The 26,625-nt window shown below is 42.3% G+C and overlaps 1 protein-coding gene across 2 annotated transcripts in view; it reads right to left on the bottom strand.

The window, feature by feature from the left end:
* The window catches only part of PTBP2 (polypyrimidine tract binding protein 2), a 36,288-nt gene extending 10,186 nt beyond the window's left edge, over nt 1–26,102 (bottom strand). For both annotated transcript variants that reach the window (XM_081112324.1, XM_081112325.1), the window contains exons 1-8: nt 26,032–26,102; nt 25,013–25,043; nt 13,573–13,648; nt 8,460–8,632; nt 7,163–7,306; nt 5,305–5,469; nt 5,107–5,217; nt 2,771–2,966 (exon numbers count right to left, since the gene is read on the bottom strand). In XM_081112324.1, coding sequence (XP_080968450.1) covers nt 2,771–2,966; nt 5,107–5,217; nt 5,305–5,469; nt 7,163–7,306; nt 8,460–8,632; nt 13,573–13,648; nt 25,013–25,043; nt 26,032–26,039 — 904 coding nt within the window. In that variant the 5' untranslated portion in view covers nt 26,040–26,102. The remainder of the gene's footprint in view (nt 1–2,770; nt 2,967–5,106; nt 5,218–5,304; nt 5,470–7,162; nt 7,307–8,459; nt 8,633–13,572; nt 13,649–25,012; nt 25,044–26,031) is intronic.
* Nucleotides 26,103–26,625: the final 523 nt, after the last annotated feature.

Genomic DNA, 26,625 nt, shown 5'->3' with positions numbered 1-26,625 from the left:
CGGCTGGGCCAGATCTTGGACCCAGGTGTCTGGGTGTGGAGGCCCCGCTGGAGGTAGTGGCTGCGCATGTCCTCACTGCATTCATTGCCCTGGGCCTGCGGTACTCCTGAGCCCCACCCCCCTTTCCTCAGCACCCTGCCTCAGGGCAGGTGCTTTCTCCTAGTACATCCTCTATCCATTATCATCTGATACACATGCCTTGAGACTATCCTTATGGTAACTACTGAACTGAAGAGGCACTTCCCATTTTAATCCTATTTATTTCATCCCTCGATTCTTGGTGCTTTATTTTACCTATGATTTAAATGTGCACTGCTTTAAGTTTCAAGTCTTTAACTCTCTTCCTCTCTTATACTTGGGGAATCCAACACTAGACCATAAAATAATAAAAAACCACGTGACATATTGCTATCAAATGAAGACCCTACAAAGTATAAAAAGAGCACTCAATGCTGGCAGGGGGAGGAACAGGCGGACTCAGGGACCGCTATGTTGTGTCAATCAATAGCGCTTTCTAAAGACATGTGCAGTAAGAATCTGAAGCCTTGAACATTTTCCTTGACCCGGTAATTCTAATTCTAGGAATCCAGCCTAAAGAAATAGTCTGAGAGAGAACAAAGTTATGTACAGGGTGTCTATCATATGCCACTTACAGTAATAAAAAGTATGGAAGTATGTTCAACCAAGTTGCCCACTATCACACAATGCAGCTATTAAACTTAGCATTTAAAAATTTTCTTAATGACACTTATACACAAAACTGCAAATAAGATGTTTTTAACTTTGTACAAAAAGTTTGTATTTTCAGGAAAACTGTAACAGTGGTTATCTCTTATAAATTATCCAAATTACTAGAGGCTGCCGTTATTTGATTTTTAAAACTTGTCACTCACCTACTTCCAAAACTATTTTAGGGTACTTTGAGAATAAAAAGCCCAGTTATATTTAACTAGACACAAAGCCATTAAAACAGGTAAATGATGAAGTCACGTAGTAAAGGAAGGTGAAGTCCCATGTTTTCACCACAGAACGCCTTCCTTCTTTTCTTCAGGTGGAGAGAATAAACAAAAACATAATATATTAATGTATTCAACACAGAGCTGGAAGACACTACACAATTTATTAAGAACTGAGCAGCTTTACTCATTTGCTTTCGATGCAAAAATGTAGGACACACTTGAAATGACAGGGAAAACAGTGATGAATTCCCTAGAAAAGAACCGGTGACTTCTAAGCAAATACAAACACTTGGGCAAAGGCCCAGAGCACCTTAGGGTCCAAGGAAGTGGATGCTTGATATTAGCTGAGGTTTCTTGGTATTTTGCTGTTACACTGTTTCTTTAATGAGTTGCGTGCGAATTTTTTAAGCTTCTCAGAAATTACGTGTAAATTCTTGATGTCATCTTCTCCTGTTTGATATTTTAAGGATCAAATTATGTATCTGCCAAGTCCCTAACAAAATGCCTAGGACCTACAAGATATTCAATAAATGTAATAATACAATTTCTACCGGTAAAGAATTTAAGACTCTATAGTAATAATTATAAACAAAAGTCATGTATCACTCATTGTTTCTCTCAACTTTACCTTTAAAAGTGGTACACTTGAAATAGTATTAATTTATAAGCTGAATTGAGGGACTAAAGGCTTAAACTAGATCCATAAAGTAACAGAGCTTGTCAGGAAAGAATGTTATCAAAACAAAGCATCTATTATCCTCAGGATGAACAGATGGCTTGTGCTGGATGGAGCAGAAAATTAGAACAAAGGGTCACTTTTGTCTGAAGTCTCCAGAATTAATTTCAAATGTCAATTGCTTCTCTTGCATTAGGGTGCCTCTATTCAAGATGTACCATTACTTACATTACGTTTTTACAAATGGCTAGTGCAATGTTCCATATCCACAGTAAATATCTATTTTCAAGAATTATTTCATTATAATACTTTTCCTTTTTTTAATTGACGGACATAAACTTAACTGTAAGAGCTTCTTTGAGACTGATAAGTCTTGGTTCCATATGGATAGAAACTCTAAAGACAACCTTACAAATGTCAGAAATCAAGAATGTCCCAGGCACATCAAGTAAAAGGAAACTAAGATTTCACCTTAAGTGATGACTTCATTCATTTTACTTACAAAATAACATTTTCCTTATTTTTTCTTCATCTTGATTCCAACTCTATCAGCTGCAAATTTTTGCATTGTTTTTGTTAGGTGGGTCAAATCCATTGTCAAACAAGGTGAAGTCAAATAAATACCAAACAAATTTTATAGAAAATTCTTTCCAGTGTAAATTTTTTTTAAAAGCGAGAGTATATAATACGTCCTCCTCCCATTCCATATTTTGTCTGTTAACATTTCACTGTTTCTATGCCGTGCTAAATGAAAACAATCAGACTAGCCCCCCAAAATATGCACAAGGGGCCTGGACCTAGACTTAATTCTAGACAGCATGACATCAACTTTAAAGTGTAAAATTTTATGAAGAATTCAACAGTATTTCTCCATTAGAGCTTTTCTCCTTTTATTTGGGGAGAGCAGGTGAGGGTGTGAAAGACACCTGATATAATTTTGATATACCTTGTGAAGGTTTTCCCCACAGTATTCATATGGCTTCTCGCCCAAGAAAAGTAAAATGTAACACAATTTGTTAAATTCTTAACTGGGGGGGGCATGGGGTGGGGGCCTCACTGTACTTACTGGAGTTCAACAGGCACTTTCAAAGCCATTGGCAAACGGGGGACAATGGTACAGACAATGAAATCATACCTAAGAGGGACGTCTCCTTGGCAAACGCTGCGGCAATAGCTGGGTCCAGGGCAGGCTGTCCATCCCCAGACGGGAGGTCAGGTCGAGTATAATCCCTACTTTTGTCATTGTTGTATTTTACATTCAAATTCACAAGTTTGGAAAAATCAATCCTTAGAGTACAGCAAGCGTTATAAATGTTCTGACCGTCTAGGGCCTGTAAGAGTGAAGACAGCACATGAGCCATGTTAAGGAGTGACAATGAGCAAAAGGGGAGACTGACGACAAAACACTGACGGCCTGCATGGCAGCGACCAGGAGGGGATCAAGCACCTTCCTCTGTCCTTGCTATCCCTGCTGCACAGGAACTAGGTTCACAAGTACTATCTTCTTGAAAGAGAAGGTGCCACTTAAATCTAAACTACAACCAGTTAAGCACATGTACAAATACTTCTAATTTTAAAAATCTGCAAAAATTAACAAGGGTCACAAACAGTCCTGCCAGAGCAGTGCCCCAACGGCCTGCAGCCAGGATGCCCGTGTGACACCCACACTTTCTGCGGGCGGCAGTGCTTTGGTTTTATGAGGTCACTTCTGCTGGTGCCACACTGAAGGGCTCAATCGAAGTAACTGTCACTGTGATGCATCTGGCAAGTCCCATAAATGGGCAAAACATGTTCCCTTCCTTGAGGTGCGCAACCTGCATCAGAACAGCCTGTGGACGCAGCAAATCCCGCGGCGTGCCCAAGGCGTGCGGAGGAGTGTGGCTGCACAGCTGGAGGCCTGCCCTCCCTCGCGCCGGTCACCTGGCCGCTCTGACAGACATGCAGCGGTGGCCCCCTGGAGGAGAGGGCTCGGGGACAGGGGGCCCAGGACCAGGCTGCTGCGCTGACTGTGCTCGTCCTGCACCTCGTCAGTCTCAGGCCAGCCCCGCTGGACACCAGCCTGGGACAGGGAGTGACCGTGACTCTTCGTGAGAGCAAACCTTCCCTGTACAAACAACTGTTCAGAACTGAGGGCTGCGCTCAGCTCCTCTAACTCACTGAAAGTGAAACCACAGTTCTTCTGACAGATCAGGGCTGGTGTTTGTTTACATGGACTGAGACCCAGCAGGTGTGTAAACCCAGAACTATAGTATTTTAATAGTGAACCCACACTTTCCCACATGCTGGATGGGGAAAGAATTTTAATTCCCTCAGTCTGACTATTTTGATTGCCATGTAGTTGACTAAGGAAAGGAGTGAAGCAGACGTAGGAAGAGCCAGGAGTGTCCTGTTATGGACAGCTCGATGGCTACTTAAGTACACAAGGCTTGTCACTCACTCAACGACTCCCACTCTGAAAAGGATGCCTCTTCCCTTCATATACAAGATTGAGTTTATGTGAATATATTTACCAAGCTTAAACTAACCTAAAAACTAATTCAACACGTTCACCCATTTCAATACAATACTGGTGAAAACCCACTTAAAGGGGCTACCCACACATGCGCGCGCACACACACGGATTCTAACCACATCTTAGAGGGCAGGCACCCATCCGGAGCTGTCGGCCAGCGTCCTGTCAGTGTCAGGGCGTGCTGTGCTGCACAGGCAAACCAGGCCGAGGAGAGCGTGCCTCTGCTCCTGCGGCTCCCCACGGAATGCACGGGTTTGATTCAAGACTGTCCTGCAGCACAGCAGCCTCGGCGGAGACTTGGGCGACGGCCGCAGTTCCCTGCCCCGACCTGCCTCACCCCCTCCACCAGTCATCTCTTTTTCTGAGTCGTTATTCTCTTAGACAGCAAAATGGTGCATTTACCAGCAGTGTGCGCAGTTTACAAAAAACCCCAACCAACCAAGCCCAGCGTACAGGGCTCCCAACCCAAAGATGGCTCACAGAACACTGCGCTCTCCCCCCAAACCGGAAGGTACACTGCCTGCTACATGGATTCGTGCTCAAGAGAGAGGCTTTCATCTCCTTCTCACCTGAAAAATTATCGGAGTCTCTTCCCAACCCTGGTTCCTTGCCTGCTAACTTTATGTGACCTCTAGTGTTTAACAAGCATGGAAGCACAGCAACTAATGCCCATGGTTAGAGCCACCTCTGTATACACTGGGATGCACACGGATGGCTGAGGCGGACGAGAGCTGTGGCAGGAGGAGCAAGTCCCAGAACCCACATCAGTGCCACTTCTACGAATGCAGCAGAGAACACAGCAGACGTGGGACCCAACATCACCCCACAGACGGCAGTCTGCGCCACCGTAAGGCTGCATGCACGGCGCAGCTGAGCTACTTCAGCATTAGCAGGGCTATACGTGCAAGTGTGTATCTGCCTAGGAAAAAGATCACATCTCAAAACAGCTCTACACTTACTAGTTTTGCTTGCTGAGCATTTACTGGATCGCCATATTGGAGGAGAGCTTGAAACTGGTTATTTTTTGTAAATGTGATTATCTTCAATACAGCACCAAACTTAGTAAATATCTGGTAAAACATCAAAAGGAAAACATTACCTACTATCTTATGACTTCTCCCATCTATTGGCTGACATGCAGATTCAGACACACGTACCTGGTGAAGCACGTCCAGGGTCACGGGGTAGTACATGTTGTCAATGATGATTCTGAGCACCGGGCTCTGGGCGGGGGTCACGGCGCTCTCGCTCACGGCGGTGCCGCTGAGAGGCGTGTTTGCTGTCTGCACGGCCGTCACGGCCTGGAGCACAGCTTGGGCACGCTGCAAGGCGAAGACCAGGACTTTGCAAGCACACACAGTATTTTCACTAACATTTTGCTACATGTTACACTACTAGCTCATTTCTTTTCTAAAATACATATAAATAAAATTTAACACTCAAATGAGCCTTTTGCGCCAGGCACTGTGTTAATTCAAATAGTCTAGCATTTACTTCAAAATCATCATCTAGCATTGGACCAATGCTGAACAAGCCAAGAGCGGCAATGTCGTTTCCTCCCAAAGAACATTAAGATGGAAGTGTTAGCGAACAATGACATTTCAATCTAACAGTATTCACTCTATAAAAAGGCAAATGGCAGAACTGAAAAAGGATTACTCTACTATCCAAAAGATTTTCCATAGTCTTATTTCTAATACAATCTTAAATAAGAATATTCACAATACAATTTAAGTCTTTTTTCATACTAGTGTAACATCTGACATCAAAGTTTTTAGAAAACTGTTGTGCACTTTAGTTTAAAACCATTAGATTTTTAGGAATACTTCAAGATAAAATATGAAAGACATTTCCCATATAATGTTATGGTATTTAATACACTATTATTTTATGTTTGACTAATAAGACATTGCCAATAAACCATGACACTGAATACTGTAACAAACATCTTGATTTATGAGATTTTAAAATGTGAAAAAATATATATATATACAGAATTTAAGTACAGTATTTTTTGGAAATCTGTCAACTAAATCATATGTTAAATGCTCCAAAATGACTACCTTTACTACAACCATTATGCTATTCCTATTATTACTATGACAGATTCACTGATAAGAGAATTTCTTTCTACCTTATCTGGGGTCAAAAAATCATTATTAAGGAAATAATTGTTAAATGTAACAATGAAATACTCTACATTGCTTCCCGTTTAAAAAGCTGTACTGGCAGATGAGGAGGCATATAGAAGGGAACAGTGATGAGGAAAAGGAGAACACAAAAGAAAACATTAAGAGAATAGACAAGAGTCAGTGCCAGCTTTGGAGGTACATAAACTAAAATCAGAATAGAGTGATTAGCATGGCCGCTTTGCAAAGATGAAATACAAATTCGTAGAGTGTTCCTTTTTTTCCATGAGATGTTAGCTACATTAGGGTGGTAATCACTGCACAACATACACGTAATTGACATATAACAGCGTGATTTGATACACATCTCAATAAAGCTGAGGGAGAGAAATGTCCATTTCACTGAAATACTACATAACCAAGGATCATATATAGCTTTAAAATGCTGATTAAGTGAACCTATAAATGTGTTAGCTAAAGAGACTAACTGAAATACAAATTATAAAAAGTCAAACAACCAAAGGCATTTAACTGATAAAATCCAAGCAGTAGAGTTGTGTAAATAGCTAGCAGTCCTACCGCATAAACAGTTTCTATATAAAATTTTAACTTGTAACAAGAAAAAGAATATTCTGACCAGGTCCTTAAAAACATTGAAAAAACACTATTTAACTAATTTACACAGTACTAATTTAAAATATGAAGAGATCAACATACTTTTTTTGTAAATAAACGTAATATTTAAGAACATACTGCAAGAAAATGTCATAAAAATAACAAGATGCCCATGGAAACAGCTTCAGAATGGTTGAAACTGTATTTTCTGTTAATAAGCGATTCCTACTATGCTGTCTGCCATTTCCTTCATGTGCCTACACACACTCACTTGGTTCAGTGTGTTGTCTGTCTTCAGCTCCTTGTGGTTCGAGTACTGGATGTAAATGGGCTGGTTGCGAAGGTGAGGGGTCACAGCAGAATAGTAATTCACCATAGTAACAGCAGCCTCCTCTGTTGCTAGTTCCAAAAATGCCTAAACATTTAAATGCAAAAATATTTCATGCTATGAATTAAATTCAAATAAGCTTTAATATCTGTCTAATCTATTCAGCTAATAGGAAAAGTCAGTATCTAGAATATAACCTTTCCAGTGACTTTAGCTGCTCTCATAAGCAGAAGTGGAAATCCTCTCCTGAAGGTTAGGCACACAAAACTCTGTGTACGTGGTACTTCCGCCTTCCACCTGATTTCCCAAACTTCACAAATGTACTTCCCCAATAAACGTTAGAGAAGCCCTAACCGGTCTGGCTCAGTGGATAGAGCGTCGACCTGCGGACCAAAGGGTTCCTTCCGGGTTCAATTCCAGTCAAGTGCATGTTATCTTGGTTGCAGACTCCCCACCCAGCCCGGGCCCCGGTCGGGGCGCGTGCAGGAGGCAACCAATAGACCTGTCTCTCACATCGATGTTCTGTCTGTCTCTCCCTCTCTCTTCCGCTCTCCCTAAAAATCAGTGGAAAAATATCCTCGAGTGAGGATAAACAAAAAATATAAAATGAAATAAAAACTAGAGAAAAATAAAGCTAAGTTTTTTCTAGCATCAGAATTTTACCACTCCTAACCTAGAGAATAAAAGAGATCTCAAAATCATTTTTAAAGCAATATGATTTAAGAGACAAAAGAAAGTTAAAAATTAAATGTCAGCTTATTAGTAGTAGCATTAATATTTAAGGGAACGTTAAATTTCATAAGCGCTTCTAAATGGTATTAGAATTTTAAAACAAAACGATTTTTAATATACCTGGATCCTTCTGCAACGGGCACGTCTACTCAGTGAAGACTATCTAGGATTAATAACTATTTTCTTCTAATGCTACCAGGTAGGTATTTCCAGGGAATAAGCTTAAAGCCAAGATGCGACTAGTGCCCCTTACTGCCGACATTACAAAGGGCAGAGATACAAGAAAGTGCTCCGCCTGTGTTTCCACAATCTCACTGTAGGCGAGTGCTCCATCTGCCTCAGAGTGCACGCCAGGTGCTCCTTTCGCCCCGGGCATGAGTTCCCTGAGCACCACCACCAGGAAGAGCCACGCTTCTGCTCCGCCCTCTGCCCTCCCTCGCTTAGGAGCAAGGCTGGCGCACACCTGCTGACTAGTTGGGCGACCAGCTGTAGGTTCTGAAAGGCGTACCTGGTTTTTCCCTTTCAGCATAAGGATGTTGGTCACCTTCCCAAAAGGTAAGCCTAGAGCAATGACCTCAGTTTCTGTCACCTCACCAGGCAGTTTTCGAATATGAAGAACACGAGAAGGCGCCCCATCCATTTTATCTTCTCCTTTAAACTTTTTACTGTCATTACCATTGGCTGAAAGACATTAGACAATAGTCTTCATATTAATTTTCCTTATCTGCATTAAAAAAATACAAAGCAATGTTTATAAAAGAACCTAAAAACACAGCGGAGTATACTGGAATAATTCCTAAAAATTCAAAAACTGGGACCCCTTCTACCAATTAATTAAGATTGCTACTAGGTAAATGTTTCTCAACAGTATATGTAAAAAATAGTGATAATGTAAGCTCATAAACAGATCGTCCAATGGCTAAAGAACATAATTATTTTACAATTTAATTATATTACAGACTAACAGAAATTTTTTAAAATGTAAAAATTTGAGTTGGCAGATATTAGGAAAAATGTAATTTCACCTGAAAATTATAAATTGTTCAATTTTGGAAATATCATATTCCACAGGGGGATCAAAGAAAGCAATGCTGTAAAAATAATTATGTAGTCAGTCCACATGTGCTTACCTCCCATGAGCCTCTGCTAACTTATTATTACCACCTCATCTCCCTCAATATCTTATCGCTGTCAACATCTATATACTATACATCACTCATGGACGTGACTACCTTATCACTGAGCTAAGAAAAATGAATGCTCACACTCTACATTCCTGTATGGGAAAACAGAAATCCTAAAGAGTTAACCAGAAGCGAAGATATATAACAGACAGACGGTACTTCCGTTATCCTGCTAGCTCTTTCGTTAACTCCAACAGCCAGTACACATTTTACTAGGTTTACTGTAAAATCTGCTGTCACTTGCATTTCCAAGTAGTTGCATAGCCTAGCTGTCTGAGTGCCTGATGCACGAGGCGGAAAACCCAGAAGGCTAAGTCAGAGGAAGGCAGGCTCCCGTGGCCTCTCTATGGAAGAGGACATGTTGCCTAGAACCCCCCACAAACATTCAAACTGTGACACCATGTACTGGACACTTTAAGCATTATAAAAAGAAATGACATCAAAATTGTCTGCATATAAAAATTAAAATAAAAATCTCAGCGTTCTGAGTAACATGTACTAGAATTTGAGATGATTTCAGTTTCAGAATAAGGCCAAACGGCACACTTTTAACGGTAACAAATCCTGCTATTATGAAATAACAACATGCAGCACTGGCAGAAATATGTCTCCCCAACTGAAAGGAATATTCCACTTCCACAGCCTGAAGAAATGACTCAAGAGAGGGCAATTTGACAATTGTCAAGCCTCTGCCCAACAACCAAATAGTTACAAATGTCTCTCAATAAAATCCAATTCCAGGACTAGCTGGAGCTAGCTATATTTTGAAATGTCTCACTTTTATTTCTGAAAAAACTAATTTGTTACAAAATGAGTTAACATTAACTTTTCTCACTTCTGAAATTATTTTATTCTCCGACGTAAAGAAATCAGTAGAAAAGCTTCCGGACAGAGAAAGGCTGTTGAGATAGACACGTTGGAAACAGAATCTATAGTAACGGGAGTCAGGAGAAACATCCTGTTCAAGCTGAAATGTAAGAATGAAAACCTGCGCTGCATCTGCTAACCATAGAAGGCTGGCTCCCTATAATCCTGTCTGTGGCAGTGCTGTTGAGACAGCCGAACAATGGTGTATTTTTCCAGGCGAGCATAATCACTAGCTTTTAAAGGTTTAAGTTCTTAAAAGCAACAGTATTCAAATTTGGGCCTGTTAGAACATACAGACGCTCATCTTTCTACGTTAGAAAAAAAAGATCTTAAAGTTTGATGTTCTCTGTGCATTGAGGTAAAGGAAGTTAGTTTTCCTGAACTCCAGGGAAAATGTGCATGTGATTTTCTCATGTTGAACAGGCTTTCAGGGATTCACTCCATCACGAGAGATGGGCTCATTCTTTATAGCCGCGGTCGCCAACCCCTCAGACCTCACGGACCACCAGTGGTCGGCGACCGCTGCTTTAGAAAGTGCATTAAGTATCATTCCTTGGCATAATTTAAAAGAGGAGTACAGATTATTCTCTCTTTTCAACCAAAAACCAATCTCCTTTTCCACCTCATCCCGTTGTTAATGGGGCTCTATCACCCACTGACCCAGTGATTCTAACATTAATATGTTATCTCTCCCAAACCAGTGTACTTCCCAATAACTCAGATGTTCTGATTTCTTTATACAGTTTCCTCCATATTCTGAGACCCTCACATCTCTAGAGTAGTGTAGTTTTTAAGTATCTTCCCTATGTACAGTACAGCAGTCAGCTCCTCTATCCCCACCTACAAAATAGCAAATGGAACAAAAATCTTTTCTAAAATGTAAATCGGGTCAAGTCCAAGCTCCTTAGTACTTTATGACAAATCGGATCCTGTATCTAGCCCACTGCCTACAAGGACCCGCTGTCAGCCCTTCGCCTACATTACATTCCAGAAGACAAAACTATGAGTAGCTGACAGTTCCCAGAGGTAGTCTATTTCCAATAAATTTTGAATTTGTTTTACAACTTTGTTAATTGATATAGAATATGCCCATCACCACAGAAAATCCCCTGTTCTTCCTTTCTGTTATCCCCACTACCCATAGGCAACTATTGTTTAGGTTTATTTACTAAAAATTAATTATGTTCTTTGCCTTTACAGAAAAGGAATCATACAATATGTACTCTTTTCTGTCTGGCTCCTTTTGCTTCCTATAATGTTTACTAATATTCACTCACATTGTTGCATTAGTATAAAGTCTTGATTCCCATCTGTTAGGTATTGTCAGTTACAGTAGCTTCATAAAGTTAATTAGGGGGTATCCCCTCCTCTATTTTCTAAAGAAGTATATTTAAGATGATTATTTCTACTTTGAAGTTCATAAAGTTCAACAGTGAGGCCACCTATGCTTCCGTGGAAAGATTAAAAATTCAGTTATGATACAGAATTAACCTATACCCGTGGTCAGCAAACCGCAGCGCGCAGCCACATGCGGCTCTTTGGCCCCTTGAGTGTGGCTCTTCCACAAAATACCACGTGCCGGCGCGCACATACAGTGCAATTGAAACTTCATGGCCCATGCGCAGAAATCAGTATTTTGTGGAAGAGCCACACTCAAGGGGCCAAAGAGCCGCATGTGGCTCGCGAGCCGCGGTTGCCAAGCCGCAGTTTGACGACCACTGATCTATACTTATTATGAAACGGCAGGTTATGTCAGTTTTGGTAAATTAGACTTTAAAGGAATTTGTCTCATCTAACTTTATTGGCATTACCAATGTTTAAAATCTGTTCCTTCTACACTGTGTGGGATCTGTAGTAACATCTTCACGTTCATTCCCAATATTGGCAATTTATGCTTTCTTCCATTTCTTGAAAAAAAAAAACTGTAAACCTTTTTTTCCCCCTAATATGGTTCTTTTCAAATATAGGTAGACAGGTATCTATTAAGAGGTATAGACCTATTTTTTCGCCCTGTGCACTTCTTTGGCTGCATCCAACAAATTTTGGTACATTATGTTTTCATTTTCATTCAGTCAGAAATATGCCTTTATAACTTCTTTGATTCATGTGTTCTTAGAAATGTGTAAATTTATAAATATTTGGTAACTTCCTAGATTTCTTAATGTTTTTAATTTCTATTAAATTCCACTATAATCAGGTACTATATGAGCTTTCAAATATTTGAAACTTATTGAGAATTACTTTATGTCAACATTTATGGCCTATCATGTTCTGACCAGTAGGTTAGCTTGTTGCTGTGGTCTGGCCGATCGGGACTGAGCAAGACAGGCTGGAGCCCTCCTGCGGTCCCTCCCCACTAGCCAACCTCCCGCATCGCTCCCCATGCCCGATCGTGCACTGGTGGGGTCCCTCGGTCTTGCCTGTGCCCTCTTTCAATCCAGACTGAGAGGACTCCCCCCATCCCCGAGTACACAAATTTCGTGCACCGGGCCTCTAGTACCATATAAACAGAAAAGGTTTTTTGTGTGGACAAATTCAGCTTCACAACACTAGGACTATATTGGGTAAATACTTAATTGTAATTTTTACTTAACTAAATGGTCAGGAATGTGTTTGTGTGCACTGAGGTACAGGCCAACCTCAGAGATAATCGCAGTAAGGCAAGAATCGCATAGGTAGCTCACAATTTCTTTTGCTGGTGTAGGGTCTTGCCTTCAATTTGTAAAAAATGTAACATCTATGAAGTGCAATAAAATCAGGCCTGCCTGTATATTACAAGCAACCACTACCTGAAGGAAATCAATATGTGTCCAGTCTTTCACAATCATTTTACTGCCAACACATTTAATTCCTCAAACAATTCAGGAAAGTTTTAGAAAAAAGGAACTTTGGTCTTCAGTAAAAAATGTTAAAATGTAGGGTTATAAGGCAAACTAAATCAATCACCATCATCAGATTAAAATTTTGGTCTCAGCCATAAAACTAAGGTCTAAAAATTAGTCTACATTTGTTTACAGACAAAAGTCAACAGTGTTGTTTCAGACATATACAATTTTTTAAATCCTAACTATAAAAGTAAATAAATTATTTTAAATTTCCAAGTAGATAACATAACAAACATCAATTCAAAGAATTAAAATATTGTTACAGCAAAGAAAAAAAGTTGAAAGCATAGAATAAATACAACTATGTAGCTAAAATTTTGGGTTTTATCTATAGTTTGGGCTTTATGAACTAGAGAATTAAAAATACTTTATGACACACAAGACACAAAAGCTAAAAACAGAAGTATAGAAAGGGTGAGAATTAGGAAACTTGTAACATGAACAAAAAATATATAAGATTTTTGTGATTTAAAAAAGCAATCAGTTACCTGCCCTCAGAAGTCACCATCTTCAGATTTCCTCACTTGACACATATATATATATATATACCCTAATAAAATGTCCTCTAAAATGTCAACAGAAAGCATTTAAAAAGTCTATTCTGATAAAAACAGACTAAATTTTAGTTTTAATATCCTGCTCTATAAAATGGCAAAAATGACTGTTAAAGAGAGTTAAGACTTACCTGTAACCACCATGCTGCTCATATTAGAGTTTGGACTACTGAGAACACTACCTGAGAGTAGTTCGTCAGATCCTCTCTATAAAAACAAAAAGCAACATAAGACATCTTTACATTTACAAATATTAATCTGAAATTTCTTCACCTATCTTTAACTCTTCAAATAGCCACTAACAAAGTGTCAGGTGGTAACACTATGGGGAACAGTCAAAACCTTTAGTCCCTAAAATAAAAACTTGACTCAAGTAAGGATCTTGCTCCCCTTCCCACAAAGCCAGAGTTTCTTTTTCTCCCTTTCATCCACGTCCAAAGACATTAGGAAAAATGACTGGTTCCCTAATCAAAAGCTTTGGAGAACTACGCCAATTTCTTTTAAACCACCTGCTGCTACAGCAAGCTGGACTTTTCCACAAATACTCTATGAATCCTCTGACCCCACAGCACTTTATTCACCCAGAACAACTCAGATCTTTAGAAAATGAGAATTTCATCCTGTAGAGTTGGACAGCTCATCATTATTAAAATTAATTATGCATATATTTCAGTAGCTAAAACACCGAAAGCAAAATCCACAGAATGAGAAATTTATTTCTGCCTATATAAGCAGAAACTGAGTCATGTCTTCAAATCGTTTAGAGCAAGCATGTCAAACTCGTGACCCACAACAAATATTTTTGCAGACCAGCCAATGTAACAGTATGAGAAACGTTTTAATAAAAACTTTGTAACTTAATTTTTATAATATCCTGTTATACATAATTAATAATGAACTACAACGTTCACTAATGACTGATTACTATAATTGTGTTGCATTCATTTCCCTTACACGCCTTACTCGCAGGCACACCATTTCTCCCCAATAATACTAGCAGCAAATATTTTAGCAGCCGATGGCACGTCATTAGTCTTGGACTGACTTGTTTGGTGTGCGCAACAGGAAATATTTCACTTTTGGAGAAAAAGAAAAATAGGATTATTTGCATGATGCTTATTAATTTGTGCAGTTATTCAGTGTCTGCTAAGTTAATGTTCAAGAAAAAAATATTAATTTTTATTAAAATGTTCTATTATTTCATGTTAACGATTACTCATTTATTTCAGCCATTTGCATCCAGCATGTCTCTATCAAAATAAACCTACGTTTCTACGAAAATTGAAGCTTTTGTTTTTTTGCGGCCCACATCAACTTAAACCTTGTTTATTTGGCCTGTGTTAGCCTTTGAGTTTGACATGCTTGCTTTAGAGAAAAGGTTATAAATTCACATGTTCTCAGAAATGCACTTGTTCAAATAAACCATGTTGATTTAGCTATTTTAAAAATGTGCATTTATAAAAAATATGTGAATAGATTAGCATTAAAATACCTAAACCAACTGTTTTGCCCATTTTAAGTAGGTATATATTCACATACATGGGTATTATTATTTCAAATCACTAAATCAACAGAAACTGATTTAAACCATGAGTACAAAGAAGTTCAATGCAACTATCAAAATGAAAAAAAAGGTATGAAGGACATATTAAAGCATTTCAGAAAATCCAAAACAATACAAATTAACCAAACTTTATGCTAATTTGTGTTCAAACTCATAAAAAGCTGCATTATAACAAATATCAACATGGTAAAGAAATAATCATCTCCCTAATTGCTTTACAAGCTCAGAGAAATAAAAGCATAACAAAAATGAAAGCATTATCTTGAGCCTGGTTAACACCATTTACACATCATTATAATTTCTCATCAAGGTACGGAAGAGTCAACATAGCATCGTTTTATATGATGGAAACGATGAACACAGCAGACACCTCAAGTATCACCATAACCAAGGTCATCTAGACTCCAAGTGTGGCCCCTAGACAATAATTAGACCTGGAACCGTGTCCGCCATCCATGCTCTCACGTCCACCCTGGACCTACTGAAGGAAAACGGAGGTGGGACCCGGAGTTCCAGCGAGCCCTCCGAGTGCTTCTGATGCATGCTCAAACTGAACAACCTCCATGTTAAATGTTCACTAGTTTTCTTTTTTTTTTTAGAAGTTTTAGGTTTACAATAAAATGGAAAGGAACAGGTTTCCCATAAAACCCCTAACTCCACACATGCACAGCTTCCTCTATTACAATACCCCCTCTACTAGAGTGGTTTATTATGAAGATGAACCTACATGAAACATCACAATTACTCAAAGTCCATAGCAAATGGGCTCCCATAAAAACCTGGGCTCTGCTTATATATCCCACCTCCAACCCCTGGCAATCACTTACCTTGTTATTGTCTCAGAAAGTCATATGGTTGGAATCACATACTATGTAGCTTCTCAAATTGATTGCTTCCACTTAGTAATAGGCACTTAAGGCAGTGGTTCTCAACCTTCTGGCCCTTTAAATACAGTTCCTCATGTTGTTGACCCAACCATAAAATTATTTTCGTTGCTACTTCATAACTGTAATGTTGCTGTTATGAATCGTAATGTAAATATCTGATATGCAGGATGGTCTTAGGCGACCCCTGTGAAAGGGTCGTTCGACCACCAAAGGGGTCGCGACCCACAGGTTGAGAACCGCTGATTCCCCGTACCTTTTTGATGGCTTGGCTGTTCATTTTAATGCTGAAAAATATTCCATTGTCTGGATGCACCTATTTGTCCATTCACTTACTGAGGGGCCTCTTGATTCCTTCAAGTTTTTGGCAATTATGAACAAAGCCGTTATAAGCAGCCATATGCAGATTTCACGTGTAAGTTTTCAACTCCTTTGGGTTAATACCAAGGAGCGTGATTGATGGACACATGGTAAAAGTTTGTTTAGTTTTGTAAGAACTGCCAGACTGTTTTGCAGTGGCGGAACCATCTTCCGTTCCCACGGGGGATGTACGTGCTTTCCTGTTGCTCCCATCTCACCAGCACTCACGGTGCCAGGGGTCCAGTTTGGCTGTTCTGACAGGCTGTGTAGCGTATCACATGTTGCTTTACAGTTTGCACTCCCCGATGACATAATAAGGAATGTCTTTACATATGCTTATTTGCCGTCTGTATGTCTTCTTTGCTGAGGTGTCTGTTAAGGTCTTTGGCCCATTTTAAAAACAGGTTGTTTTCTTATTGAGTTTAAGAGTTGTTTTTTTTATATTTTGGATCTCTCCGAGTCTGGCTTATCTTCTAATTCTCTTGATACTGTCTTTCACATACAGAACTTTTTTATTTTAATGAAATCCAACTTCTCAATGATCTCTTCATGGATTGTGTCTTTGGTGTTGTATCTAAAAGGTATCATTACCACCAAGGTCATCTAGACTTTCTCCTATGTTATCTTCTAAGAGTTTTCTAATATTGTGTTTTACATTTAGGTCCAAGATACATTTTGAGTCAATTCTTAGGACGGGTGTAATGTGTGTGTGTGTGTATTTGCATTGTTTTGCATGTGATGTCGTTGTTCCACCACCATTTGCTGAAGAGACTGTCTTTGCTCTCCACTGTCAGAGATAAGCGGACGGTACTGATGGGGGCTCTATTCTGGGCTCTCCGTTCTGTCCCATTTGATCTATTGTCCACTCTTTAATCCAAACCACACTGTCTCCATTCCTGTAGCTTCAGAGTAAGCTGGGCAGCATCAGTCCTCCAACTGTGTTTTCCTTCAATACTGTGCTGGCTATGCTGGGCCTTTTGCCTACACATAAACTTTAGAATCACTTTGTTATCCACAAAATAAATGGTTGGAATTTTTATGAAATGTATAGATCAAGCTGGGAAGAACTGACATCTCAACAATACTGAGTCTTCCTATCCATGAACATGGAATACTTATCCATTTACTTGATTCTTTGGTTTCATGCATCAGTTCTGCAGTTCTTCTATGTATATCTTGCTAGATTTATACCTTAAAAGTATTTCAATATTTTGAGACTAATGTAAATGGTATTTTGTTTTTAATTTCAAATTGAACTTGTTCATTGTTGATATGCAGGACAGCGATTGGCCTTTGCATATGAATTTTATATCCTGCAACCTTGCAATAATTGTTTATTAGTTTGAGGAGATTTCAAATTTTCTATAGTTTCTCAAGTCATCTGTGAATGACAGTTTTATACCTTTCTTCTCAATATGCATACTAGTTACTTCTTTTTATTGCCTTATTCAGCAGTGGTCGGCAAACTGCGGCTCACAAGCCACATGTGGCTCTTTGGCCCCTTGAGTGTGGCTCTTCCACAAAATACCGACTTCTGCGCATGGGCCACGAAGTTTCAATCGCACTGTATGTGCGCGCCCGCACGTGGTATTTTGTGGAAGAGCCACACTCAAGGGGCCAAAGAGCCGCAGTTTGCTGGCCACTGCCTTATTGCATTGGCAAGGACTTCCAGGCTGTTGAAAACCAGTGGTGAGAAGGCACATCCTTGTCATGTATATGATCTTAGTGACAAAACTTGAGTTTCTAAGTATGAGCTTAGCTATAGCTTTTTTGATGTCCTTTATCAAGTTGAGGAAATTCCCCTCTATTCCTCGTTTACTGTGAGTTTTTATCATAAATGGGTGTTCGGCTCTGTCAAATGCTTCTTCTTCTAGTGATCCAACCATGAGGTCTTTCTTTTTTAGAGTCTGTTGATGTGATAGATTAATAGCTCTTTTTATGACAAGTATGGCATTAGGTAGATAAAAAAAGTAAGGGCTCTGTAGTCCAGCTTCCACCTCCTCTGTGACTGGTAAACTACTGAACTATTCTCAGCCTTAGCTTTCTCATTGGTATAATAAGGATGACATCAACATCACAGTGCTTGGGATTCAATGTGATAACACAGGCATCCCTCAGAGACACTGTGGTTCTGTTCTGTTCCAGACCATCGCAATAAAGGAGTGTGGCAATAAAATGAGTCACACAGATTTTTTGGTTCCTAGTGCAAATAAAAGTTATTTATACCATACTACAGTCTACTAAGTGTGCACTAGCACTGTCTAAAAATATAATGCACATACCTTAATTTAAGAATACTGCTAAAAATTGCTAACCATCATCTGAGCCTTTAGCATAAAAACAGACACATAAATCATTGGAACAGAAGAGAGCCCAGAAATAAACAGAGGAACTGAATAGACATTTACAAAGAAGGCACACGATGGCCAACAGGTACATGAAAGGTGCTCAACATCTCTGATCATTACAGAAATGCCAATCAAAACCATAATGAGCTATCACCTGTTAGAATGACCTATCAAAAGGGAAAAAAAATAACAAGTGTTGGTGAGGATGCAAAGAGAACCCTTGTAGAAGGGAATGTAATTTGGTGTAGTCACTATGAAAAACAATGTGGTAGTTGCTCAAAAATAATTTTTAAGTACAATTATATGATCCAGTAATCCCATGTCTGGGTAGCTCTCCGAAGGAAGTGAAATGACTATGCTATCTCAAAAAAGATCCTGCACCTCACGTTCACTGCAGCATTAATAGCCACATATGGAAGCAACCTACACACGTCCTTTGACAGGTGAGTGGATGAAGAAAATGTAAGGTACAGACGCACACAACGAAATACTACTCAGCCATAAAAAGAAGTCATTCTGCTGTAACAATATACATGGGCTTTGAGGACAGTATGTTAAGCAAAGTAAGAGGAAGACAAATATACTGTATGATCTCACTTATATGTAAACATTAAAAAAAAAAAAGAAACAAACAAACAAAAAGAAACCTCACAGCAACAGAGAACAGACTGGTGGTGGCCAAAGACGGAGTGTGGAGGGAAGGGCAAAATGGGTGAGGTGGTCAAAAGACGCAAGCTTGCAGCTATGAGATAAATAGATTTATTTATTTAACAAAATAAACACAAGAAAGACATTTTAATAAACTAAGATGAGTTCTAGGGATGCAGTGTACAGCATGGTGACTACAGTTAATAGCTATGTGTGGGGACAGATGTTTACAATGAACTTTTCTATTCATCATTTATGTATATACTTATGTCAAATCGTTATCAATTATATCTCATTCATTATCAATTATATGTCAATTTAAAAAGAAAAACTGAACTCTAAAAGTTAAAAAACTTATTGCTAAAGATTATAGCAAGTATAACAAAACTTTAATATCCACAATATATAAAAACTCCTAGGAATCAGTAAGAAAAAAAATGACATTAAAAAGAAAATGAATAGACAATATGAACAGGCATTTAACAGAGAAGAAACATGAATGGCTAATTAAGAAAATATATTATTGATACTCAGGGAATTCAAAATAAAACAAGGTACCATACACACATACAACATGCACACACCATTAAAAAGTCCAATAATGCCAATTTATCAGAGAGGATGTGTAGAAACATGAATTCTCATGCACTGCTAATGCAGTATAAATTAGCACAACCACTTAGGAAAGCAACCTGCCAATATCCAATCAACTTGAAAATAAACACAACCTATAATCAATCCGGCAATTCTACTTTTAGAAAACTCTAGTCTTGACATATACTGTACTGAAATATGCACAAGAATGCTCACAACAGCAATTTGTAACAGGAAAAAATAAGAAACAATCTTGTATTTGTCAACTAGGTAATCATATAATCAAATACCTTATGACAAGGAAAATGAATTAGAGCTACATATAAACTTAGATTAATAAACAATTATTGAACAAGAAGAGCAAATTACAAACGACACAGCATGACAGCATATATGTATTGTTTAACCATGTAAAATAGAACTAGAGTGTCCCCCAAAATATATACACATTTTGAATCATTATACAGGCAGTGTTTATTAAAACACACTTCATTTTCAAAATGTAATAATCAGCCGTTACATTTTTAATACTAAGTCTCCCAAGTCCGTGTGTACTTTGTAATTAGAGATCAATTTAGACTAGGCATGTGGAGTGCTCAGTAACCACATTAGTGGCTACCCCAGCAGACAACACAGCTCAAAACAACCCTGCCATGCTTTCTGTGGTGTCATAATTTAGTATTTTTACTTCTATTTTTTAAACTCCCAATCAATTGTTGCTATTATTTTCTAATACATTAATTAAATTTACCCTCAGGCTTACTGACTTCTTGGTTAGCCTCACTCCTACCGCAGATCTCCATCTGGAGTCATTGGTCTTCTTTCTGAAGTACAACCTCTGGAACTTCCAGTGGGTCTGTTATCAATGTCCTCAATTGTCTTTCTTTTTTGGGGGGGCGGGGGGTGAGGAGAAAGGGGAGTATTTTTGAAAAGGTCATTATTTTTGCTCTTAAGGGTAATTTAGCTGATTATGTGATAACAGGGGGATAGTTATTTTCACTCAACACTTTGAAGACACTATTATTTCCACTATCTTTTGGATGCCCATCTTGCTGAAGAAGCATTTTGTCTTATTTCTTCTTAGGGAATCTAATGTTCCTCAGGCTGCGTTACAGATCTTCTCAGTGTCTTTGGTGTTTTGCTTTTTTATTGTGATGTGTCGATTTCCTTGTGCCTCCTAAATCTAAGAATTCATGTAACTCATCAATTTTGGAATATTATCAGTCTTTGGCTTTTTCAAATTTTGCTTCTCCGCAATCTTTAATGTCTCTTTCTGGAACTCTAAACATTTGTTAGAATTTATCTGCCTTTCCTCCCTATCTTTTAACCTTTCTATTTTCATCTCTTTAGTGCTCTGTACCAAATTCTGAGTAATTTCTATTTTTTAGTTCACGAATTCTCTTTAGTACTATCCGACCCACTATATCTTTTAAAGGTCTGAGCTTTTACCATTTGCTTAAAATTGATTTGAGAGAGAGAGGAAGGTAGAGGTAGAGAGACATCAGCTGGATGCCTCCCGTATGTGCCCAACCGGTCATCTCACCTGCCACCTTTTGGTGCATGGACAACACTCCAACTGAGCAACCTGACCAGGGCCTCACCAACTATTTTTAACCTGGACTCCAGGCTCTCTCTCCTACTGGCCATATCTGACTTGCATTAAAGTGCTCCTTCCAAATCAGACTTACAGATTAAAGAACTATAACAACAAACATCCTCATCATTTGAGCACTTAAGTGCCATTCCATGCCGAATCTTTTATGGATTATTTTATCTAATCTTCAAAGTAACTTTTGGGGTAGGTCCTACTTTGCCCATTTAAAAATCTGTAAAAACTAAAACTCGGATGTTATCTGTTCAGTGTTATAGAGGCCACAACCTAGCCCGTTCAATTTCAAATAGCCTGCTTGACAAAACCTCCATTGAAAAACATCCCCACCCACCATCAACAATTCCAATTTCTGTTAAATTTTAATATTGTATTTCTACTATATGAGCCTTAAGTAAACTTTAAGCCAAGTCTTTGTAGATATCCTTTAAGAATATTGACGAACAGATGTTTATTGAGCAGACTATGCAGGCCACGAAAAAGGTGAAAAAAAAGTTATTACAGGAAATATTTCTGGGAATAATATCACCCACGTGTGGATGAAAAACAAAAATCAGATATCACGTCTTCTAACAGAAAAACACATCACTTACAAAATACAAAAAGAGAATCTGAGTCTCCAGATCCAATTACAAACTGACAGAGAGATGGAGATGATCACTTCCCAACCACTGGAATGTCTGTCATCAATAGACAGACAATAGCAGGCAGTGGGGAGAATGTGGATGCCTGGACATCTCATACACGGCTGGTAGCAATGTAAAAGGTACGACCACTTTGGAAAATAGTTTGCAGTTTCTTAAAAACTTAGCTATGCCTCTGCCTATGTTCCGGCAGTTCCCACCACAGGCATTTCCCCGAGAGAAATGTAAGCACATGTCCCACTAAGCCTTGTACAGGAATGTTCAGAGCAGCTTTATAACAGCCCCAAACTGGAAGCATGCCAAACACTGACAGGAGTTGAAAGAATAAAACACACTGCTGTATACCCACACAATGCAATATTGCTAAGCAATATGAAGGAATCAACTATTGATACATAACATGAGTGAGTCTGAAAATAATTATGCTGAGTGGAATAAGCCAGACCAACAAAGGGTACATACTGTACAATCCCACTTATTTAAAATTCTAAAAAATGCACACAAATCATAGTGAGAGAACGCAGATCAGTGGTTGCTTGGGGAGAGAAAGACAGATGGGAGGGGTTACAAAATGATACTTTGGGGGGCTGGTGTATGTTCATTGTCTTGATTATAGTAATGGTGTCATTGGTGCATACATATGTCAAAACACGTGTACTTTAAATATGTATCTTATATCAAATATCTCAATAAAGCTATTTAAAGGCAAGGCAAGATGTTGGCCAGCACACATGACATGAATCCATTTGTGTAAACAAGGATGTTCTCATGTGCGGTAATATATAAACCAACTAGAGGCCTGGTGCACGAATTCTTGCACTGGTGGGGGGGCCTATCCCACCGGTTGGAGGGGATGCAGGAGGTTGGCAGGCCCTGCCCCTGATCAGGGGGAGGGGGAGATCGGGGGCAGGCCAGCCCGGGATAGGGCCACCCCTGGATTGGGCTGGTTGGCCAGCCGCAGCACACGTCATAGTAACCAGTTGTTCTGATCGGTCTGGTCATTCCAGCATTCCTGTCCCTTGGCTTTTATATAGATAATTGCAGGAAAAAAATGTACCAGAAATATTTTAACATAATTACTTACACCCAAGAAATAGGATTGGAAATCAGTGAGAAATATTGTGCACACTGAACATTTTTAACCATGCACATTACTTTTATTTTGTAAAAAATTTATGGAAGTTTAATTACTTGTATAGAGGTCTGATGCTAAAGCAAAAGTTCTTAACCACTATCCTAGAAAATCATATAAAGTATAACTTTCATTATTCAAACTTTTATATTCACAATGGGGGGAAACATTAGCAATTATTTTTATATCACTTTATAACATTTTGCCCTCAAACTACTACAAAAATAGAAAACTGGTGTAACCAATAAACCTTATCTGGACATCCTCTTCTCTTCCCAGCCTCACTTCTCCCTGCCTTCTCACGCTGGGTCTTGTCTAGTTCCCTCTCTCCTGTCCGTGAGTACTGGACAATTCAGACTTGTATCATTTATTCTCTTACAAAATTCACTTCCAGTTTGGATGGTAGCTAAAGGATCTACAACTTGCACTCCTGAGCTGTTCTCCATTTTAAAGCCTCCTCTATCCCAACTTAGGAAATATCATTGCCAAATAATACGCCTTCCCTGCAAAAAAAAAAGCTCATTACTTCACCCCCAATGTACACCATCTGAACTTTACAAAAAAGCCTAAACATTAAAACATGGAAGAGTTCACTATAAGGCAGAAGACAGAAAATAAGCAAGAAAACGTAAGGTATCTCCAGAAGTATTCTGAGGACCACCACGCTGTTATGGACGAAACTGTAAAATTCTCAGAAATATTGTGAGCAGTCAGCCTCACTGCACTGGGCACTCACTCACCTGAGGGGGAATGTCCCTGCACCCAGCAAGTCTCTGGCTACAGTTAACGCGTAACGAGACCAATTCTGCCCCAAACTGTATGTGAGGACCCGCTGATCTAGGCCTGGAAGGTGCTAGGCCCGGCTTGGAAAACATACCAGACAAGGACCCTGCCCTCACGGGGCAGACAGGCTGGCAAACAAAAATGACCCTAATCGTGATGTTAAAATGTGCGGGAGTTAACGGAAATGAAAGGCCTCGCCAGCAGGACCAGGGCTTAAGGAAGGAGCACTTTTCCTGGACGAAACCTGACTGAGGAATCCCGTCGCCTCCGGCCCTGACCTCTGACTCCAGCTGGAAGCTAATCCTGTCAACAAGTTTCTTTCCTTTTTAAGGATCAGGGTAACCGATTTCAAATGTGGCCGATTATTGGCAAAACTATCGTCTCTGCATAAGGCAGGAGAGTTAAAGAAAAATCTTAGATTAATAAAATGATGATTCCGGTTAACTCACTTACTCCGGCCATTTAAAGCCCTAATTTCCCCTCCGAAAGGTGGGGTATCATTTCCTCTTCCCCAGACGCCGTGCCTGGAAGCATCTTTAATTTCGCGAACCCCCTGCGCCCCTCCTTTTAAACATCTGGTTGTTGTCTATGTAGGTGCGGAACCACAGGATCCCACGCCCAAACCCGAGCGGGTCCCCCAAAGCTCGGTGAGCGTGCCCACCCGCCGACCCCGCCCCGGGGTCCCCCAAAGCTCGGTGAGCGTACCCACCCGCCGACCCCCCCCACCCGAGGTCCCCCAAAGTTCGGTGAGCGTGCTCCCCCCCCCGCTGACCCCCCCACCCGAGGTCCCCCAAAGCTCGGAGAGCGTGCCCCCCCCCGCCGTCCCCCCTGGGGTCCTCCAAAGCTCGGAGAGCGTGTCCCCCCGCCGTCCCCCCTGGGGTCCCCCAAAGCTCGGAGAGCGTGCCCCCCCCCTGCCGTCCCCCCGGGGTCCCCCAAAGCTCGGAGAGCGTGACCCCCGCCATGCTCACGCCCCCCGCCCGCGCCCGGTCCTCCCTGCAGCCCTACCTTCACGCCGACCGTGACATCCGTGACGATCCTGTGCAGAGAGGAGAGAACAGCGTCAGGCCGGCAGGAACTTTCCAGGCCCCCCGCCCCCCGCAGCACGGGAGGGGGTCCCTCGGATCCTGGTCCACTTGTGCCCGGAAGTGACTGCACAGGCGAGACGCCCCGGGCCGGGCCCCCACCCCCGGCCGCGCCGCCTCGAACTTCAGGCCGGGCCCGGTCCTCCCGGAGGCGCGCTCCTCCCGCGCGGGGCCACCGGCCGCGGCCGCCTGGGCGCCGGGCATGGCGGGGAGACCGAGTCCTCGCCCCGCCCCCACGCGGCCGCCGGTTGGTCCCCGGGGCGGGGGAGGGGCGCGGGGAGGGGAGGCGGCTCGGGCTTTCGGGCCGGTTTTGTTCTCCCGCAAACGGGTCGCCGGGGCCGAGGGCCGCCCGCGCGGCGGGGTGCGTCGGGGTCGCGTGGCCCGCGTGACGGGGCCGGGCGCGCACGCCGCACGGGGCCGGGGTCGCTCAGGGCCGGCGCCCGCCCCGCGTGTCCCGGGCCCGCTAACGGCCGCCCGCCCGCTCCCACCGGCCCGGCGACAACAAAGGCGGTGACACGGCCGCCCCTCCCCCGCCCCGCAGCTCCCGCCCCCCGGTCCCCGTTCCCCGCACCGGGGCGGGCGGAGCAGGCGGCCAGACCGCGGGGACACGGACTCGGGCCTCCCCGGACCCCGGCCTCGCCGGCCCCGCGCGGTCCCCGGCCGGGTCCCGGCGGCGGCGGCTCCTGGGACAGGGCCGCCCAGGCCCCGCGGCGCCTCGCCCGCGCCCGGCGCTGTCCCCCCCACCCCGGAGCCGCCGCCGCCAGTCCCGGTGCCCGCCCGTCGCGCCCGGTCCCCCAAGCGGCCCGGCGACGGGGGGTGTGTGCGAGGGGGCGGCGGGGACGGCGGCCGGCCCGCGAGGGGCAGCCGGGTGGCTCTGACGGGACCCGCCGGACCGCCGGGCGACCACCCCCGGCCCCCGGCCCGGTTCGGCCCGTCACCTACCCGTCCATTGCCGAACCGGACAAAGCCTCGCTCCCGGGGACCGAGCCGCGCACCAGCAGACACACACGAGCGGCGACAAAATGGCGGCCGGCGCGCGACGGAAATGGCCGAGGCGGCGGGGCGCGCGGGCCGAGCGGCGGAAAAAGCCGAAGCCTGCGCGGGGGGCGGGGCCTCTGGGGTGCGGGGGGCGGGGCCTGGCCGCGCGGGGGCGGGCCTCTGGGGCGCGGGGGCGGGGCTGCGGCACCTGCGGGTGGGGCGGTGACTCTGGGACCAGAGCTCTGACCCGTGCGCCCCACTCTCCGCCCCTCGGTGCCTGGTCCCCAGGCGCCGCCCTTCCTGCCGGCCCGCGGAACCGACCTGGGAGCCGGGCCCCTCGCCAGCTGCACTCGCAGACCCTCCCGCCCCCTGCACAGCACCCGGCGCCTGGGACCCCCGCCCAGGAGGAGCCAGTGGAGCTCATCACACCCACGGGCCGCTCCCTCGGGACACCTGTTGTCCACGCCCCGGGGGCACCTGGTTCCCGCCCCGCGGGTGGAGGGTTAGGGGGCACCTGGAGGACATGGTCCCGGCAGCCTGGGTGGGAAAGAGAGAGGT

The sequence above is a fragment of the Myotis nattereri genome (genome assembly GCF_964212035.1).
Source record: "Myotis nattereri genome assembly, chromosome: 18".
Classification (NCBI taxonomy): Eukaryota; Metazoa; Chordata; class Mammalia; order Chiroptera; family Vespertilionidae; genus Myotis; species Myotis nattereri.
This window is presented reverse-complemented; position numbering and strand designations above follow the sequence as displayed.